This window comes from Vipera ursinii (genome assembly GCF_947247035.1).
Source record: "Vipera ursinii genome assembly, chromosome: 5".
Taxonomy (NCBI): domain Eukaryota; kingdom Metazoa; phylum Chordata; class Lepidosauria; order Squamata; family Viperidae; genus Vipera; species Vipera ursinii.
This window is the reverse complement of record NC_139518.1, coordinates 3,434,602-3,455,261: the sequence shown is the minus strand read 5'-3', so window position 1 is coordinate 3,455,261 and position 20,660 is coordinate 3,434,602. Positions and strand designations below refer to the sequence as shown.

The 20,660-nt window shown below is 46.6% G+C and overlaps 1 protein-coding gene and 1 long non-coding RNA gene across 8 annotated transcripts; one reads left to right on the top strand and one right to left on the bottom strand.

Annotated features, from left to right (window-relative positions):
- Positions 1 to 2,257: 2,257 nt before the first annotated feature.
- On the bottom strand, positions 2,258 to 9,064 carry LOC310641178 (uncharacterized protein). Of its 5 annotated transcripts, XM_083364014.1 has the most exons (5): positions 8,390 to 9,064; positions 8,195 to 8,209; positions 8,087 to 8,158; positions 7,284 to 7,459; positions 2,258 to 2,973 (listed from the first exon to the last, which is right to left on the bottom strand). In XM_083364014.1, exons 1-4 carry the CDS (start codon positions 9,047 to 9,049, stop codon positions 7,295 to 7,297), a joined length of 912 nt encoding a protein of 303 aa, XP_083220140.1. In that variant the 5' UTR covers positions 9,050 to 9,064; the 3' UTR covers positions 2,258 to 2,973; positions 7,284 to 7,294. The 5 variants fall into 5 exon arrangements, with proteins under 5 accessions (XP_083220140.1, XP_083220137.1, XP_083220136.1 ...); XM_083364011.1 differs by having other exon boundaries at positions 8,195 to 9,064; XM_083364010.1 differs by having other exon boundaries at positions 8,087 to 9,064.
- A 1,074-nt stretch (positions 9,065 to 10,138) lies between these two features.
- On the top strand, positions 10,139 to 19,747 carry LOC310641213. Of its 3 annotated transcripts, XR_014492686.1 has the most exons (4): positions 10,589 to 11,666; positions 12,563 to 12,662; positions 16,150 to 16,192; positions 19,511 to 19,747. It is a non-coding gene; the product is annotated as an uncharacterized lncRNA (long non-coding RNA). The 3 variants fall into 3 exon arrangements; XR_014492687.1 differs by lacking the exons at positions 16,150 to 16,192; positions 19,511 to 19,747 and adding an exon at positions 10,139 to 10,582 and having other exon boundaries at positions 11,273 to 11,666; positions 12,563 to 12,828; XR_014492688.1 differs by lacking the exons at positions 16,150 to 16,192; positions 19,511 to 19,747 and having other exon boundaries at positions 10,589 to 11,388; positions 11,493 to 11,666; positions 12,563 to 12,828.
- Positions 19,748 to 20,660: the final 913 nt, after the last annotated feature.

Genomic DNA, 20,660 nt, shown 5'->3' with positions numbered 1-20,660 from the left:
TCTTCCTGATCTTTGCCGGGCAGCCCGAAACATTCCCCCCCCCCGTTGACAGCCCAGGGTTCCCCCCATCCGGTCACCTGTTCAGATACAGGTAGTCCTCCTCACCTTACGGCCGGTCGCTTAGCGCCTCGAGTGCACGGCAGCCGGCCTGCGTTTACAGCTGTTTGCAGCATCCTGCGGGAACGTGGCCGTGATTGACAAGGTTTTCTCAAACCACGGTCTGCATAACAACTGTTGCATTTCCTTAATGAGCCCTCCGCCCCCCCAAAAAGCTCATAAAATCAGGCAGGTTGTGCAGCGGCCTGCTTTATGACCGTCACGACTTAACGACTTTCATTGCCAGGCTCACTTCTGCTAGTTTTCTAAGGACTATCCGTGTTCAAGGTGTTTTGAAAATGCCAGCCCCGCTCAACCATTTACAGCTAGTCCTCGACTTATGAGTACAGGTAAGTCTTCAGCTTATGACCCCAATCGAGCCCAAAATGGATGTCGCTAAGCGAGAAATTTGTGAAGTGAGTTTTGCCCCATTTTTATGACCTTTCGTTAGGCGAATCGCTGCAGTTGTTAAAAAAATTCGTAACAGTCATTAAGCGAATCTGGCTTCTCCCTTGACTTTGTTTGTCAGAAGGTCACAAAAGGGGATCAAGTGACCCTGGGATGCTGCAACCGTCATAAATGTGAGTCAGTTGTCAAGCGTCCGAATGTAAACTGCGTGACCGTGGGGGATGCTACAATGGTCATAAGTATGAAAAGCTGAAAAAAGTCACTTTTTTCAGTGCCGTTGTAACTTTGAACGGCCCCTAAGCGAGCTGTTATAATTTGAGGACTACCTGTACAGTTGAGAATTCCCTTTGCTGAGCAAGGCAGTAGTAAGTGAGGAGCATCTGGTGTTTCAGCCTTTTGGCTCTTTTATAACTGGTGGACTTCAACTCCCAGAATTCCTGAGCCAGCCAGGAATTGTTTTAATTGCAAGCAGCCAGAGTCGGCCATACGAGATGAGTGGTCTTGTCAATTGGATGGACGGACGGGTACCAAAAGAAGAGAGTATTTGTAGCTCAGGGTTGAACTGTGGGGTCCTTGGTGCTCTCGGAGCTGGGTGGTTTTCTTGCAGGCGTTTCATGACCCAATTAAGTAACAACATCAGTGCTAGAAGGGAATGGCATGTGTAGCAAGGAGGAGGAGGACGACGACTATGGGATCCTTGATGCTCTGAGCTTGATTGCTTTCTTGCAGACATTACATAACCCAACTAGGGAACATCATCAGTGCTAGAAGGGAGGGGGGCTTGTGGAGAGGAGGAGGACTGTGGGGTCCTTGGTGGTCTCTGAGCTGGGTTGTTGTCTTGGAGAGGTTTCACGACCCAACTAGGGAACATCATCAGTGCTAGAAGGGAGTGGCATGTTTTTTACAAGGGGGAGGAGGAGGACTACGGGATACTTCGTGCTCTCTTGAGCTTTCTTGTTTTCCTGCAGACGTTTCATGACCCAAGTAGGGAACATCATCAGTGCTAGAAGGGAGGGGGGCTTGTGGAGAGGAGGGGGAGGAGGACTGTGGGGTCCTTGGTAGTCTCTGAGCTGGGTTGTTGTCTTGGAGAGCCGATGCCCAGATAAGCAGGAATTAACCCCAGACAAACAAACCAGTGAAAATAATATCCTAATCAAGGAACTACCGAGGAGAAATCCACACCCCCGTCAACGCTGGCAGGGAAAGCTCCCGTACATAAACACGGAGCAAACCTCACTTAAAGTTGCCATGTTGGGGAAACCCTGTTGTAAGCAATAGGTAGTCCTTGACTTAAAACACTTCACTTAGTGACCGTCCAAAGTTACAGCGGCACTGAAAAAAGTGACATGACCATTTTCCACAGTTACGGTCTGCTCCCCATGCTCACGTGATCGAATTTCAGCTTCTTGGCTACCGTTTCAAATTTAGGACCGCTGCTCTGTGCCAGTCACGTGATCCCCTTTTGCGACGGGGAAGCCAGCTGTTCACAACTGGTCACTAGCTTATCAGCTGCAGTGATCCACTTAGCCACTGTGGCAGGAAAAAGTGGGGCAAAACTCACTTAACAGATGTCTCACTTAACGACATAAATTTTGGGCTCCCTTGTGGTCGTAGGTCAAGGACTACCTGTATTTAGATTGGACCCTTGAGCTTTAAAGAAGAGCCAAGATCATTCAAAGAGGACCATATTCACCAGCTCTCAGAGAAATTACTCGATGCTGCCGTAGCGTTACGAAAAAAAACAAAACAAAAATCACCTCCAGACTAGCAAGTTTAATTATGAGGACATTTTGGAAAAGTGGTTTGAAATTCTGATAAAAATGACAAAAACGGCGCATTTGGGTTCTTTTAAACCTTTGGTAGATAGCCTGTGATTTCTTTACAAATACATTTACTCTTATCCATGGTAGCTAAACGCCTTGTTCAAACCACCCATTTCGGAAAGAAAGATGGCGTCCGATTAAAACGCAATCCGTGATTTTTTTTCTTTCTTTTCTTTTCTTCCGACGATTCAGGTTGAGAGGGGGGGGAAAAAGTTACAATGCTCGGCCCCTTTTCATTTAGTTTACATAAATACAATATTTTTTATAAATATCTCTTTATGAACAACACATTTATGCATGACACGAATGTACAAACAGCAATTTGGATGGCATACGCAGCTGGTTTACTCAGTCTCCCGAAACGGTCCTTTGTCGCGGGGAAGAAGTTGTGGGCGGGTGTGTTTGTATCTATTGACATATATGGCGTCTGTATATATTAGGTAAGATAGGAAGATTGGGGGGGCGCAAAACTCGATCCAACCCTACCCAGACCCCTCCCGCTCAAAAATGGCCGGTTCTGCTTCAAGTCTTCGTACCAACAGGAGACAGGCTGTGTGGCTCTGGGGTCCCGCCAATGGGGCCCTGGATGAATTGCAGGGGATGTCCAGAAATGTTTGCGGATGGGGTGGGGTGTCCCTTCAATGACCTGGAAGAAAAGCATCAAAATAGTCATCAAGAGCTTCCAACAAGGAGAGAAGCAACCTGGAATTCAGGAGAAACTTCCTAACAGGGTGGACAGTTAACCAGTGGAACAGCTTGCCACCAGAAGTTTTGTAGGTGCTTCATCACCGGAGGTTTTTAAGAAGAGACTGGACTGAAATAATAGGGTGTCCTGCTGGAGCAAGGGGTTGGGCTAGATGACCTCCAAGGCCCCTTCTAGCTCTATTCTGATGAATTGGAACTTGGAATCCTTGAAACAACAGATCTCATTCGCCCAGATTAAAGCCGGATTCGCTTAGCAATTGCACGCTTCACTTAAAAACCATTGCAAAAAAGTCGCAAAAGCAGGCAAGAGTCACCTGTCGAAGGACAGCGGCAAGAAAGATCGTCCAATGGGTTTTTTTTTCTCTCACACCGATTTGGGGCTGGAGCCATCTCTGCTATGCAGCAGATGTGCAAGAAGCTCTCGCAAAGCCGTCTGCATATATTTATACGTATTTTATTTTAAATTGAGAAATAAACTTTTTCCAGCTGGCTGGTTAGAAAGCTAACCAGGCCGACAACTATAATTATGCCCAGTGCCTCATTTAGCCAGAAACAGGTGGAGGCCAAATCGGACGGTTGTTTTTAAGGGGTGAAAAAAAAATAATTGCGCCACCCTGTCGCACAGTTGTGGTTTTGGATTCGAGACATTGCTCGAAAAAGTATCTGGGACCCCAGATTCTGGGGTGGGAAGCCCTTTTTACTGAGTCTTCCAGCCCTGGAGAAATTTTATCGGCTTTTGTTTAAGAATCTTTGGGGAAAATCGAGAGTTTTGGTGCAAAACTCGCAGCGGTTTTGCCTAGCAAGATTGAACAGGCTACAAAATAACTTGCATATTGGCTCTGCCAGCTGCAGAGCTCCCGGCCTTGAATTCGAAGGGAAATTTAAGAGAAATGTGTGTTCTATCTTAAAATTGGATTTTTAAAAAAAAACTAAAAAAACCCACCTTATTTCATAATCTCTGATTTTAATATTTAATGCTTTGCACCTTGTTTTTAACGAGGCTTGCAGGCTGACCGGGATGAGCGGTGCATAAATTTTAAAAAATTAATAAAAACCGGTGGGACGAGAGGAGCGGATTTAACTTTGTCGTTCGGCGTCTGAAGGATTGGAAGGAAAACAACTTGTGGCAAAGCACACTAATTGCTCACAAATCCTGTACACGTCTGAGCCCCAAATTTCTGTTGCTAAGTGAGACATTTCTTCAATGAATTTTCCCCCATTTTACAACATTTCTTTCGACATTTGTTAATGTGTGGCTAAATTAGTGATGCAGTTGAGCGAATCTGGATTCCCTGTTGACTTCAATTGTTAGAAGGTCGCAAAAGGGGATCACGCGACCCCGGGACACTGCAACCGTCATAAATACGAGTCAGTGGCTAGGGGACTGAATTCTGAGTTGCTGCAACGGTTGTAAGTGTGAGATACGATCATAAGACCCTTTTTTCAATGCCACTGTACTTTCAAACGGTAAACGAATTGTTGTAAGTTGAGGACTACTTGTGAAATGTTCATCTTAATTTAAACATCTTTAATTAGACTTCAGGGGTTAGGAGAAAAATGATCCTAAGTTACTTTTTTTTTTGTAAACTTTGAACCGTCATTAAATGAACCGTCGTAAGCCAAGGACTACCTGTGCAGAAATGTGTACAGAGAAAACTCGGTTGTCAGTCTCTAAACCTGTCACTCAAACAACTGGAGAAGTGCCGGCAACAGAGCTAGTCCTGTGTTTATATAACCCGGGTCAGTGTATCATGTGAACGCAGCCACCGCGTCTCCTTACTTCAGCTCATTCTAGCCAGAGTTTTTACACACTAAAATCAGGATTGGCAGCTCGCACAGCTATTCAGCTCCGGGAACAGACGAATTGGGGTTCCTTCTCAATGTTCCTTTTCCTCCGCTGGGCCAAAACATTTTGTTTGCTTTCATATTTTTATACCGGTAAGCCAGCCGGAGTTGTTGGATACAAGATGGGCAGCAAATAAATTTCATAAATTGGGAAGAAAAAGGGGAAAGTTAAAGCTGTGGTGGCTGGGGAATTCTGGGAGGTGAAGTCCACCCATCTTAAAGTTGCCCAGCTTCCACAACTTGAATCCTTCCAGTTGTTCAAGACTTCAACTCCCAGCATTCCCAGCGGGTTTTAACAATTGCACGGGAAAAACACTCTGTAGCTCAAAAACTACACGGTCCATCGTTTGACACACCAACGTCTCTCTCCCTATTGCAAAACTATCATCTACAAGAAAGGCAGGATAATGGACCATCCAGAGCTGGATGGAACATAACACACTCCCAGGCTCCATTCACACAACACACTTAACCCAGGTCGGTTAACAGCTACTTCCCAACATGCCTAGCTTGGATTCCTTCCAGCTTTACGGCCGGGCAAACCTTAAGTGACTTCATTATTTTACAGTCCCATTGTCCCAGAGTCCTTTCGCAAGGAGATGGGCAGCTAATAAATTTAATAAATAAACAAATAAATAACAAACAGAGGTAATGCTGAAATTACAGCAGTTCACTTACTGACCATTCTAAGTTACAACAACACTGGGGGAAAAAAACCACCATTTTCCCCCCACACTTAACCACCGGGCAGTTTGATCACGGTCAGGCGATCCGAATTTAGACGCTTGGCCAGTGACTCCTATTTACGACGGTCGCAGTGTCCCGAGGCCCATGGGGTCCACTTCCTTGACCTTCTTTGACACGCAAAGCCCATGGGGAAGCCAGACTCACCGCCTTACTAACTTAACAACTGCGGCACAAAAGGTCGTAAAATGGGGGCAAATTCACCTTAACATAAATGTCTCACTTAGCAAAGGAAGTTTGGACTCCATTGCGGACGAGATATTGAGAACTGCCTGTAAATAAATTGTGTGCGAACCCTGGAAACAGATTCGGGAAACGGAAAAATCACATTGTCTGAACACAGCCCCCTCCACCCCCCAGGTCTTTTCAGTGCCCCTCCCCCATCACCAACCTCCCTAAAGTTCTCTATCCTGAGGACAAACAGCAGACCCACAAATAGATACATAGATAGATAGATAGGATAGATGATAGATAGATAGCTATAGACAGATAGATAGATAGATAGATAGCTATAGACAGATAGATAGCGATAGATAGATAGATAGATAGATAGATAGATAGATAGATAGATAGATAGATAGATAGATAGGATAGATAGGATAGATAGATGATAGATAGATAGATAGCGATAGATAGATAGATAGATAGATAGATAGATAGATAGATAGATAGATATAGACAGATAGATAGTTATAGACAGATAGATAGATAAAGCTTGGTAGAGCAGTGGGCTAATGCCTCCTTAAGTAACACCAGCTGCCTGCAATTAGTGCAGGTTCGCATCCCACCAGGCTCAAGGTTGACTCAGCCTTCCATTCTTCCGAGGTAGGTAAAATGAGGACCCAGATTGTTGGGGGGAATAAGCTGACTTTGTAATAATGCCGCTTGGGGGGGGGGTTGTGAAAGCCCTAATAAGCAGGCATATACATAGAATGAAGGCTACTGCTAAGCTTGTAAGCCGCCCTGAGTCTTTGGAGAAGGGCGGGATATAAATGGAATTAAAATAAAATAAAAAAATAAATTATTGTCATTTTTTTACTGTGAGCACAATGGCACACATTAAAAATGAAATTTAGTTGCTTGCTCTCAAAGTGTACACCTACATAACACACATTTAAGCATACTATATACAACATATGTATAGACCTACACCCTTACATATAAGTAACATATAAATATTAATCACTGTCCATCTTGAATGGACAAGAAGCAACGGATGGAAACTCATCAAGGAGAGAAGCAACCTGGAAATAAGGAGAAACTTCCTGACAGTTAGAACAATTAACCAGTGGAACAACCTGCCTCCAGAAGCTGTGAATGCTCCAACACTGGAAGTTTTTAAGAAGAGACTGGCCAGCCATTTGTCTGAAATGGTATAGGGTTTCCTGCCTTAGCAGGGGGTTGGACTAGAAGACCTCCAAGGTCCCTTCCAACTTTATTATTACTACTGCTGCTACATTATTATTATTATTAGTATTATTAGTATTATTATTAGTGTTAGTATTATTAGTATTATTATTATGAAATACATAACGGGAGGAGGAAGCTTTAGAGTTCCCAAGGTTGATACTGTATGGCACAAAGCTGTGACTGAATCTGGTTTTCTGCTTCGGATACCCCTGAGCTGCAACCCTCGACGTTTTGTGGTTTTGTCTTTTTTACCTCCTTCCCCCTTAATCATGGTCGTCGACCTTATTGCAGCCGAGGCCGCTGACGGAGCCGATGCGGTCGATCCTGTGGCCGAAGCAGTTGCTGCCTTTGGGCGGCTGATTCTCATCACGCCATCCTCCTCCTCGCCGTTGCTCGTGGTGCACCATCCGGGCCCACTTTTGCCGCGCCTGCTCGCCGTCGGTGCGCATAGAAATGGAATTCAAATAAAATAAAAGAATAAATAAATCAGCCGCGACGCCGCCGACGCTCCTTCCGCCCTCGGGCTCAGCTCCTCCCGCCAGGCCGTCGTGCCGCCCGCCGACAGCTGCAAGGCAAGGGCAGTCATGCAGCAGAGCCGACGGCAGCCCGATCCCGGGACGAGGGACGCCCGTTGCCCGAAGGCTGGATCGCCAGGGGGGAGGGGGAGGAGAGCGGGGAGGAAAGGCGGGGGGGGGGTCGTGCAGGGGGTTTGCAGGAAAACAGATCAGACGGGGCGGGTGCAGGGGGAAAAAGGCGAGGGGGGGTCCCGCCGTCCGTTCCCACCACCCAGCGGCCCCTTCGCTCCATCCGGGCGCTCCCCGGCTGCAATGGCCAAGTTAAGAGGAGCCGATGGGATGTGTAGTCCCCTCTCCGCTTCTCGCCCGGGATTCCCCCCTCCCCCGCGAGCCTAACCCGACGTCGCCATCGCCCGACATCGCCGCAAAGGGCCCTCCCGTCTCTTCTCCCCCCCCCCGGCTCAAGACGGAGCCAAAGCAGGCCCGGCTCCCCCGTCGAGGAAAGCCCAAGCGAACCGGCGGAGCCCGCCGACGACTCACCTGGTGCGGCTGCATCAGCGGCGGTCCCTCGGGTTGCAGCGGCCCCCGCCACTTCTGCTCCAGCGGTGGGATCTCAGGATCCAGCCACTTCTGCTCCAGCGGTGGGACCTTAGGACCCGGCCAGTTCTGCTCCAGCGGTGGGATCTCAGGATCCAGCCACTTCTGCTCCAGCGGTGGGATCTCAGGATCCAGCCACTTCTGCTCCAGCGGTGGGATCTCAGGACCGAGCCACTTCTGCTCCATTGTTGGGATCTCAGGATCCAGCCACTTCTGCTCCAGCGGTGGGATCTCAGGGCCCGGCCGCCTCTGCTCCAGCGGTGGGATCTCAGGATCCAGCCACTTCTGCTCCAGCGGTGGGATCTCAGGATCCAGCCACTTCTGCTCCAGCGGTGGGATCTCAGGACCGAGCCACTTCTGCTCCATTGTTGGGATCTCAGGATCCAGCCACTTCTGCTCCAGCGGTGGGATCTCAGGGCCCGGCCGCCTCTGCTCCAGCGGTGGGATCTCAGGATCCAGCCACTTCTGCTCCAGCGGTGGGACCTTAGGACCCGGCCAGTTCTGCTCCATTGTTGGGATCTCAGGATCCAGCCACTTCTGCTCCAGCGGTGGGATCTCAGGATCCAGCCACTTCTGCTCCATTGTTGGGATCTCAGGATCCAGCCACTTCTGCTCCATTGTTGGGATCTCAGGATCCAGCCACTTTTGCTCCATTGGCGGGATCTCAGGACCCAGCCACTTCTGCTCCAGCGGCTTCCCGTCGAGGGAGAGCGCCAGCAAGGACAGCAGCAGCAGCCCGCTGGCCGCCGGACGGGAGACGAACATCCCGGGGTGCGCAGGCGCCGGCAGAGCCGCTGGGCGAGAGAGAGCGAGAGAGAATCCTCGACGGCGCGGACCGCGGAGCCGAAGAGAGCCGAGTGGAGCCGCCTTTGCCTGCCTGGCCGGATTCGCTCGCAGCGCCGGCATGGCTGTCCGCGCCTTATATAAGCCAGCTGCAGGTGACGCACCGACGGCATCCTCCGCCCCGGCCGGAGGGGGGGGAGGGAGGAGGGGGGAGCCGTCGCGATCCAGCCATCCGTCGCTCGCCGGCCCGCCTTCTCCTGGCCTGGGGGGGGGGGGACGGGCCCCGAGGGGGCGCTCTGGGGCCGAAGCTCAGCCGGCGCCTCTTCCTCCTCCTCCTCCTCCTCCGACCTGGCTTTCCGCGCTCGAGATCCCCGCACGGCCGGGCACCATGGGCGTGGGAGTCCATCTCACACCGGCAAACGCTTTGAGTTGGGGGTTGAGAAACCCCTTCTTCCCTCCCCTTTTGCAGTCTTTTTCCCCTGCTTCTTTCTTTCTTTCTTTCTTTCTTTCTTTCTTTCTTTCTTTCTTTCTTTCTTTCTTTCTTTCTTTCTTTCTTTCTTTCTTTTTCTTTCTTTCTTTCTTTCTTTCTTTCTTTCTTTCTTTCCCTCCTTTTTTCCCCTAATGTCTCAAGTTCCAGGGGTAGGGTGGGGGATACTTTTTTTTTTTAATCCCATTTATATCCCATCCTTCTCCGAAGACTCAGGGCGGCTTACAATCTAAAGCACAAATCAATGTGCTTAGCAATAGCCTTCATTCTATGTATATGCCTGCTTATTATTAGGGCTTTCACACATACCCCCAAGCGGCATTATTACAAAGTCAGCTTAATTGCCCCCAACAATCTGGGTCCTCATTTTACCCACCTCGGAAGGACGGAAGGCTGAGTCCACCTTGAGCCTGGTGGGATGCGAACCTGCACTAATTGCAGGCAGCTGGTGTTACTTAAGGAGGGGTTAGCCCACTGCTCCACCAAGGCTCATTTCCCCCCTTCCCAACCCTTTTTTGTCTTCAGGGGATCCAAGGAGCCAGAAAGGAGGATGGCGAGATCCTAAGTAAAGGACCTCAACAACTTTACTATTAGGATTAGGATTTAAGCTGTTTCCAGGGATTCTGTGTACACGCACGCACACACACACACACACACACACACACACACGGACAAACATTGTGGACCCCACACTGCAAAATCCCAAGACCCAGAGTATGCTGACTGCCATAAAAATTGGGAGGTGGGGAAGCAAGATGAGATCGGCTCCAAGATCGGCTGCTGTGATTCTCACAAGTTGCGGGTGCGAGCCCGTCTCCCCCGGCTAACCCGAGGGTGGGCTTAGCGGTTGTGGGAAGCCAGCTACCATCTGCAGGTCATCAAATGAGTGAGAACAATCAAGCAGTGGAACAGGAGTTGCCTCCAGAAGTTGTGGGAGCTTCATCAAAGGAAGCTGTCAAGGAGAGACTGGACCGCCATCGGTCAGAAATGGTGTAGGCCGGGTCTCCTGCTTGGGCGGGGGTTGGACTAGATGACCTACAAGGTCCCTTCCAACTCTTGTTATTCTGAAATGATAACGAAGCCAGCTTACCTTGCAGGACGCTTTGACTGGTTCTTGATGTACTCCACCTTCGGGGTTGACTAATTGCTTGCACACTTCAGTAACCAAGGTGAGGCTTAAACCACCTTTAGCTTTGCCTTTTGTGTAAAGCCAAGCACTGAGTTTAACCTGGCCTGGCTTGGTTAAACTGGTGGTATGAGTGCAGCCACAGTGGGACTTTCTTGTTGATTTATTTATTACATTTATTTGCCGCCCCCTTCTCCCTTTGAACTGACTCTGTGCAGTTTGCAGCGCAGGAGCTTATGATCTCTCTGAATGCACCTGTGGTTTGTTAAATCCTGGTTAGTGAGTGCATGTGTGTATGTGTGCGTATGCTTCCCTTTAACAGAGTTTTCTCCCGTAGCCCTTGGCTCGCTTCAACCTTTCGCTCTCCCGGCATAATTTTAGCCAGGTGAAGGCACCAGGCTAGGAACCGGGAGATGGTGAGTTCTAGTCCTGTCTTAGAAATGAAAGCTGGCCGGGGGACTTCGCACCAATTACCAGGAGACAGAAAGTTCTAGTCCCGCCTTAGGCAGGAAAGGCCACTGGGTGATTTGTCAATCATTAGGAGACGGTGAGTTCTAGTCCCACCTTAGGGATGAAAGTTAGCTGGGTGACTTTGGGCCAATCATCAGGAGACACTGAGTTCTAGTCCCGCCTTAGCCACGAAAGCTGGTTGGGTGATGCCAATTACCAGGAGATGGTGAGTTCTAGTCCCTTAAGGATGAAAGCTGACTGGCTGATTTCTACCAATCAACAGGAAACAGTGAGTTCTAGTCCCGCCTTAGCTGTGAAAGCCAACTGATTGACCTTGGGCCAGTCTCTCTCTCTCAGCCCACCTCACAAGGTTGTTGTGGCAATTTTAGGAGGAGGAAGGTAAGTTCATGTTCACGGCCATGTTCACGGCCTTGAGTTATTTGTTAAACTAATAAATGCGGGATACAAACAAACAAATAAAAACAATTTCCTTTGCGAAGCAGCTGCTGCCTTGGAGAGACAGACATAGAAAAGCAAAAATCAATTGGACCATGCGGGTCCTTGGTTGGGAGACCACAAGGAGATCCCAGAGTCCCGGTAGAAGGCCGGAGCACCCATATCCACAAATGCTGCTGAGCTCTATCTGGATATCTTTCATGAAATCGCCAGCCTGGAAGGTCTACTCAAGAGGAAATTTACCTTCTAATGAGGCTCCTGTTCTGATCCAAATTGTCTCCCCCATCAATGGGAAAACGGGCTTCAGGATTATGAAACTACTGCTGTCTTACAACAGGGGTCTCCAAACTGGCTGACTTTGCAACTTTTGGAACTTCAATTCCCGGAATTCCTCAGCCAGGAATTCTGGGAGTTGAAGTCCACAAATCGTAAAGTCGCCCAGTTTGAAGACTCTTGTCTTAGAACGGGGTTTTTCAAATTTGGCCCTTTTATGACTTGTGGACTTCAACTCCCAGCATGCCTGGCTGAGGAAATCTGGGAGTTGAAGTCCACAAGTCATAAAAGGGCCAAGATTTAAGACCCAAGAACCTCATTTTTTTTTCATCTTTCTTTCCCGGTTAGACAAAGTAAAGTTTACAACCAGTGGTGGGAAATTGGCTTGGCCTTTCTTGGTGCTTCCTTGTAGGAGATTCTGCGTATCACTTCCCAGAGCTCCTGATGCTGTCACCACTGCCCCTTATCTAGAATTGCCCCCATAGGGGTAAGGGGGGGGGTGGCTTTACAAAAACCAGTTGAGGTCAGAGGTATTTGCAGAGCAACTGCCCCGGGGCAGTTAACATCATTCCCTTAAATTGGACAGGGCAGGAGAGGCAAAGGGAACGAGCTGTCTTTGTGTGGTTGTGTGTGCATAAGTGTGCAATTAACATCCAACCTCTGTGTGTGTGTGTGTGTGTGTGTGTGTGTGTGAGGGGTGGGGGCGCGGGGGCAATAGGAATGAAGGGAAAATGGCCTGGTGCAAAAGCAGAGCTATCAGCCTATCAGAAAAAAAAACAATGTTTTTGACGTACATTTTAAAAGTGTTTTACTTTTTAGAGTATCTTTCTTATATTGTTTATAGGTGGTGTACAGTTTTAGCTTTTTCATGCAAGGAGCCCTTGACTAACAACCACACCTGGGCCCCAGAATTTATATTGCCAAGCAAGACCTTTGTTTGTTAAGTGAGTTTTTGCCCCGTTTTGACAGCCTTTTTGTGCCAAAGTTGTTAAGTGAAGCACTGCGGTTGTTGAGTTAGTGAAACCGTTGTTAAATGAATCAGGCTTCTACCCCCCCCCTTGACTTTGCTGGTCAGGAGGTTGCAAAAGGGGGTCACTGGATCCCTGGGGTTACTGTAAAGCTAAAGTAAAGTAAAATTAAAGTTCAAGTCAAGTTAAAGTCAAGTCAAGTAAAGTTAAAGTTAAAGTAAAGTTAAAGTAAAGTAAAGTTAAAGTAAAGTTACAGTAAAGTTAAAATAAAGTAAAAGTAAAGTTAAAGTCAAGTAAAATTAAAGATAAAGCAAAGTTAAGGTTAAAATAAAGTAAAGTTAAAGTAAAGCTAAAGTAAAGTAAAATTAAAGTTAAAGTTAAAATTAAAGTTAAAGTAAAATTAAAGTTAAAGTTAAAGTTAAAGTAAAGTAAAATTAAAATTAAAGTAAAATTAAAGTTAAAGTTAAAGTCAAGTTAAAGTCAAGTCAAGTTAAAGTTAAAGTAAAGTTAAAGTAAAGTAAAGGTAAAGTAAAGTAAAATTGAAGTTAAAGTAAAGTTAAAGTAAAGTTAAAGTAAACTTAACATTAAGAAAACCAAGATCATGGCATCCGGCCCTCTCAATTCCTGGCAAATAGATGGGGAAGAAATGGAGGTAGTGACAGATTTTATTTTCCTGGGCTCCAAGATCACTGCAGATGGGGACTGTAGCCAAGAAATTAAAAGATGCTTTCTCCTTGGGAGGAAAGCCATGGCAAATCTAGACAGCACACTAAACAGCAGAGACGTCACCCTGTCAACAAAAGTGCGTATAGTCAAGGCTATGGTCTTCCCAGTTGCAATGTATGGCAGTGAAAGCTGGACCATAAGAAAGGGTGAGCGCCAAAGAATGGAGGCCTTTGAACTCTGGTGCTGGAGAAGACTCCTGCGAGTTCCTTGGACTGTAAGGCGATCAAACCGGTCAGTCCTAGAGGAGATCAACCCTGACTGCTCTTTAGAAGGCCAGATCCTGAAGTGGAAACTCAAATCCTTTGGCCACCTAACGAGAAGGAAGGACTCACTGGAGAAGAGCCTAATGCTGGGAAAGATTGAGGGCAAGAGAAGAAGGGGACGACAGAGAAGGAGGTGGCTGGATGGACTCACTGAAGCGTGAGCCTAAATGGACTCCAGAAGATGGTAGAGGACAGGAAGGCCTGGAGGAACATTGTCCATAGGGTCGCGATGGGTCGGACACGACTTCGCAACTAACAACAACAAAGTAAAAAAAATGTTAAGAATTTGTGCAAAAGCATGTTTTTGGGGTAGAGATGACCATAAACCAAATTTTAACTACCGCTTTTTTTCCACCAAGCGAGGAGCAGAGGGCAACGCAGGCAACAATAAACAAAAGCTTTGAGATAGGTAATATATAAAGAGCCTCCCTCCCCCCCATCAGTTTAAAAATGTCACTGCAATGAACAACATATAAGCATTCCTTTGGTATTTGTTACTCTAAGAAATCCACCATCTTTTTCAGAACTATTCCGGATTGTTCCATTAGAACAGAGCTTCCCAACCTCAACCATAGTCAGATGTGTGGACTTCATTTCCCAGAATTCCCCAGGCAGCAAGCTGGCTGAGGAATTCTTAAACCCATGGAGTTGGGCAATAGAATCATACAAAGCAGGGGGCTTCAAGCTTGGCCCTTTTATGACTTGTGGACCACAACTCCCAGAATTCCTCAGCCAGGCACGCTGGGAGTTGAAGTCCACAAGTCATAAAAGGGCCAAGTTTGAAGACCCCTGATACAAAGCCATGAATCCGGCTTCAGAAAGAAAGACAGCATCAACTTTCAAGCAATTTCCTTGCCAGGGATACAAAATGTTTTTTTTTGTTTGTTTGTTTCTTTTAAACCAAGTTTAGCCTACACCAGTGATCGTTTTTTTCGGTATCTGCTTAGCTTTTCAGTTGGCTCGCTACTGCCCCCTAGCCAAGAAAAGGGATGACAAGATAAGATAAAGATCAGATAAGCGCTACGGCCTTGGTGTAGAAATAGGCCTGCAATCCCAGAGGGCTTTTCACTCATAAATGCAAAGGTTAGTGGCTTCTTTTAATGCAATAAGCAATAAAATGCACACAGGAAGTCCTCAAATTACGTATGGCCACAACGGAGCCCGAAGTTTATGTGGCTGTGGGAGACCATTTGCTCAGTGAGTTCTGCCCCGTTTTACAACCTTCCTCGCCACCTTCGTTAAGGGAATCGCTGCAGTTGCTAAACTGGGAGCACGGGTGTTAAGTCAATCAGGCTTCCTCCCCCCACCCGCCCAATTGAATTTGCTGGTCAGAAGGTCGCCAAAGGGGGGTCACCTGACCCCGGGATGCCGCAACCGTCGTAAGTACGAGTCAGTTGTCAAGCACCCAAATATAAGTCACAGGACTGTGGGGATGCGGCAACGGTCGTAAGTGTGAAAAACGGTCATAAGTCACTTTTTCCCCGGTGCCGTTGTAACTTCTTAGAGTCACTGAGTGAGCTGTTGCAAGTGGAGGACTTACAAGGACTTACAATGATGGAAGAAGGGGACTGGAAACATGCTCGTGTGTTATATGAAATGTGAATATCACTCATAGGCACACATATACACAAGCACCATGTTTTGAGACACAAGACATAGATTGTGGTTTAAAGCAGGGGTGGGGAATTCCACGCTGGCTGAGGAATTCTGGGAGTTGAAGTCCACAAGTCATGAAGGGGCCAAGTTTGAAGACCCCTGATCTACGATAATATGGCCAGATGTTTTTATTCTCCTGAAGATATATACCGGTACTGCCAGTACTGTAAATCTACAAGGCTCAGCCTTTACTGCCAAAGACATTTGTGGCTACTGCATTTGAATCCAGGTTGCAGAATCTGCTCTTCCTTTCTTCGGCTCTTTCTCCCGGTTAAAATATTCTTATTAATGTTAGCAGGGAAATATCTTCATTTGCAGGATCAAGTAAGAACTAATGAGGTGTTGGAATTCGATTGTCAGCAAGGGAAAGCATTTCTTAAAAGCTAGGCCTGATTCTGGAATCGTTTAATTTTATTTTATTTTTTGATAGATAATTTTTGGTATAGATCAAAGGCCTTCAAACTTGGCCCTTTTATGACTTGTGGACTTCAACTCCCAGAATTCCTGGGAGTTGGCTGAGGAATTCTGACTGGCTGAGGAATTCTGGGAGTTGAAGTCCACAAGTCATAAAAGGGCCAGGCTTGAAGACCCCTGCCATATTCTCCTTGCAGCTTCGGCTTTTTATAATAGCTTTAGCTTTTTATAATAGTTTTATGGAGGATCTTACTAAGTGCCTTATTTGCAACCGAGCCATTATTAGTCAGTTTTGCCTCAGTAGGAAGCGGCCGCTGGTTTCTATTTCGACTTTCTGGTAACACATTAAAGCAACTTCTTTGCTGAAATCTAATTTCAATGTTTCCTTCTTTTTTTCTCTTAAGGATAAACCCCAGGAAATACCATGATGCCTTCATTCCTTCCCCAGTAAGTAATTCTGTGAACCTTAGCAATGGGGGGGGTTCACGTGGGATGAACATCCCTCCCGTCTTGGATTGATGGAGGAGCAAGAGATTAACTGGACTTTCATGGGGTTTTTTTCCCCCCTTGAAAACATTTCTCATCCAAGAAGCTTCTTTAATTCTTCAGAAGAAGCTTCTGAGCTGAACTAGAATACTTAATAATGATGATGGCGGTGATGATGATGATAAAGTTGGAAGGGACCTTGGAGATCATCTAGTCCAACCCCCTGCTCAGGCAGGAAACCTTATACCATTTCAGACAAATGGCTGTCCAGTCTCTCTTTAAAAACTTCCAGTGTTGGAGCATTCACCGCTTCCGGAAGCAGGTTGTTCCACTGTTTAATTGTTCTAACTGTCAGGAAGTTTCTCCTTAGTTCTAGGTTGCTTCTCTCCTTGATGAGTTTCCATCCATTGCTTCTTGTCCTGCCTTCAGATGCTTTGGAGAATAGCTTGACTCCCTTTTCTTTGGGGCATCCCTTGAGATATTGCAAGACTGCTATCATGTCCCCCCTCGTCCTTCTCTTCATTAAACTAGACATACCCAATTCTAGCAACTATTCCTTATGTGTTTTAGCCTCCAATCCCCTAATCATCTTTGTTGCTCTTCTCTGCACTCTTTCTAGAGTCTCAACATCTTTTTTACATCGTGGTGACCAAAACTAGATGCCATATTCCAAGGGTGGCCTTACCTAGGCCTTGTAAAGTGGTATTAACACTTCGTGTGATCTCAATTCTATCCCTCTGTTGATGCAGCCTAGCACTGTGTTGGCTTTTTGGCAGCTGCAGCACACGGCTGGCTCCCACTAGGACTCCGAGATCCCTCTCACAGTTACTACTATTGGGCAAGGTACCCCCTGTACTATACCTGTGCATTTGGTTTTTCCTGCCTAAATGTAGAACCTTACTTTTTCCACCATTGAATTTCGTTTGGCCAAGTGCGATTCGACTCACAAAGGAATGTGTCTCCGGTGCAGAATCTCTCAGTGTACATTCAAAACAACAGAGTATTAGTAATAATAATAATCACCATATAATGGTGCCAATAGGAGAAGGAAGTGGAAAAGACGAGAAGGAGAATAGCAATACAGCCATCAAACCCGGGTAAATATACTTAGACATAAAACAATATTGTGAGGATTAGGTGTTCAGCCGAGTGATGGCACAGGGGGGGGGGGGAACCCAAAAACCTGTCTTTGTGTCTAGTTGTTTTGGCATGCAGTGCCCTAAGCTGGTGTCCCGAGGGCAGGAGGTGAAAGACTTTATGTCCAAGGGGTCTGTAGATGCTTTCTCAGGCCTTTTTCTGACCCGCGCAATATACTAGTCCTTAGTGGAAGGCAGGCCGGTTGCTAATGAAGAAGCGTCTCGAATGAGAAGCAAAACGTTTTTCACGATTAAAAGAAAACCAATTGCCTTTTGGAAAAGCACCTTGACCTGGGCGGTTGAGAATCTCCATAGGCAGATTCAAGCTGGAGATCCTGTGCTTTTTCAGATAGCTGACTGTCCAGTCTTCGCTTAAAAATCTCCAGTGATGGAGCACCCACAACGTCTGGAGGCAAGCGGTTCCACTGGTCAATTGTCCTCACTGTTTTAGGAAGTTGCTTCTCTCCTTGATCAGTTTCCATCCGTTGCTTCTTGTCTTGCCTTCTGCTGCTTTCGGAAACAACTCGACCCCCTCCTCTTTGTGGCAGCCCCTCAAATTTGGAGCACGGCTATCCTGTCTCCCCTCGTCCTTCTCTTCATTAAATTAGACATCCCCAATTCCTGCAACCGTTCTTCGTATCTTTTAGCCTCCGGTCCCCTGATCCTCTTTGTTGCTCTTCTCTGCACTCTTTCCAGAGTCTCAACACCTTTTTTTTTAGCAGTGTGGTGACCAAAGCTGGATGCCGTATTCCAGGTGTGGCTTTACTAAGGCTTTTTATAAAGTGGTCCTTAATACTTCATGGGAATTTGATTCTGTGCCTCTGTTTATACAACCGAGGATTGTTCAATCCTCATTTGTGCCACTTTAAGACTTGTCAGACAGTTCTTGTATCAAAGACACAATGCATACTTGTATAATGATTTATTGATGTATTGATTTATTGATGTATTGGCATTGATGTATTGATTTGCATCATCATCATGATCATCATCTAGTTAGAAGGGACTTTGGAGGTCATCTAGCCCAACCCCCTGCTCAGGCAGGAAACCCTATACCATTTCAGACAAATGGCTGTCTAGTCTCTTCTTAAAAACTTCCAGTGCTGGAGCATTCACCGTTTCTGGAGGCAACTTGTTCCACTGGTTAATTGTTCTAACTGTCAGGAAGTTTCTCCTTAGTTGTTAGTTGCTTCTCTCCTTGATTGGTTTCCATCTGTTGCTTCTTGTCCTGCCTTCGGGCGCTTTGGAGAAGAGCTTGACTCCCTCTTCTTTGGGGCAGCCCCTGAGAGATTGGAAGGCTGCTATCATGTCACCCCTTAAACTACACATACCCAATTCCAGCAACCGTTCCCTATATGTTTTAGCCTCCAGCCCCCTAATCATCTTTGTTGCTCTTCTCTGTACTCTTTCTAGAGTCTCGACATCTTTTTTACATCGTGGTGACCAAAACTGGATGCAGTATTCCAGGTGTGGCCTTTCCAAAGCATTGTAAAGTGGTATTAGTACTTCACTTGATCTTGATTCTATCCCTCTGTTAATGCAGCCTAGCACTGTGTTGGCTTTTTTGGCAGCTGCAGCACACTGCTGGCTCCTATTTATGGGATTGTCTACTAGGACTCCGAGATCCCTCTCACAGTTACTGTTAGATGTTTTTGTGCCAGCCATGGCAGCTCCTTGAAAGGTCACCAGATGGGAGCAAAGAGGCACCTTTGCTCCCACTGGTGGGTCAGGGGTCTCCGGCCCCTACAGTCCCATTGGAGAGAGTTAATGGCCCTCCGGCCCCCTCACTCTTATTGGTAAGGGAGGGGCCGGGGACCCCCATAAAAAACCTCTGCACAGGGGCTGCTCTTTAGCTCTTGTTGTAGCTCCCTTTGGGACTGATCCATGGGCTCAATCCAGGCATGGGTGCCTCCATGCCAGGGAACTCTTTCTCTTTGCTTTATATCTAAATAAAGCTTCACCTGATTGCATCCCTGCGTGCTGCCTTTTGCTTGGAAGCACCTCAACGAGCCATCGGTCTTGTGAGGCCTCTCACAGTTACTACTATTGAGCAAGGTACCCCCTGTACTATACCTGTGCATTTGATTTTTCCTGCCTAAATGTAGAACCTTACTTTTTTCGCCATTGAATTTCATTTTGTTAGATAGCGCCCAGTGTTCGAGTGTGTCCAGATCCTCCTGTATCTTAAGCCTATCTTCTGGAGTATTGGCTATTCCTGCCAGCTTGGTGTCGTCTGCAAATTTGATGAGTTCCCCATCTATCCCCTCATCCAAATCATTAATGAAGATATTGAAGAGCACTGGGCCCAGAACGGAGCCCTGGGGCACCCCACTACACACTTCCTTCCATGTAGATGCGGTTCCATTGAGGACCACACGCTGAGTACGGCCTGTCAGCCAGCTACGAATCCATCTGGTGGTGATTCTGTCTAACCCACATTTTTCTATCTTATCAACTAGTAGGTTGTGATCTACTTTATCAAATGTCTTACTGAAGTCCAAGTAAATTATATCTACAGCATTCCTCTGGTCCACTAGTTTTGTCACTTGGTCAAAGAATGTAATAAGATTTGTCTGGCACGATCTGTTTTTGACAAACCCATGTTGACTTTTAGTGATGACTTTGTTTGCATCAAGGTGTTCGCTGATTTGTTGTTTGATTATCTTTTCCAGAATCTTCCCAGGTATTGAGGTCAAGCTGATAGGTCTGTAGTTTCCTGGATCTATTTTTTTCCCTCTTTTGAAGATGGGAACTGCATCAGCTCTCTTCCAGTCCTCTGGTAGTTCCCCAGTGCTCCAGGATCTTTGAAAAATATAGTTCAGTGGTTCTGAGATCACGTCTGCCAGTTCCTTGAGAACTTTGGGGTGTAATCCGTCTGGTCCTGGTGATTTGAACTCGTCTAGGCTGGACAGGTGCTCACTTACCATTTTCTTGCCTATCTTAACTTCCGTTTCTATTCTGTTTTTTATGGCACTAGTTTTGGTAGGTTGGACTGTTTTTTCTCTTTGTGTAAAGACAGATGCAAAAAACGAGTTAAATAGTTCTGCTTTCTCCCTGTTGCTTCTCACCTTCTTGCCACTTTCCCCCACTAATGGACCAATCATTTCCTTAACCTTTTTCTTGTTTTTTATATGTTGAAAGAAGCATTTTTTTTGTTATTTTTGACTTTGGTTGCAAGCCTTAGTTCATTTTGAGCCTTAGCTTCCCTCACTTCATCTTTGCAGGCACAGGCTGTTTGCTGATATTCTGACTTAGTTCTATTCTATTCTATTCTATTCTATTCTATTCTATTC

What these genes read in the sequence shown, in the direction of transcription:
- LOC310641178 (XM_083364010.1), bottom strand. Translation starts at nt 9,049, where the DNA reads ATGCCGGCGCTGCGAGCGAATCCGGCCAGGCAGGCAAAGGCGGCTCCA. An exon ending in CGCTGATGCAGCCGCACCAG is followed by an intron (nt 7,460 to 8,086) that starts GTGAGTCGTCGG and finishes GACGGCGAGCAG; the next exon opens with GCGCGGCAAAAGTGGGCCCG.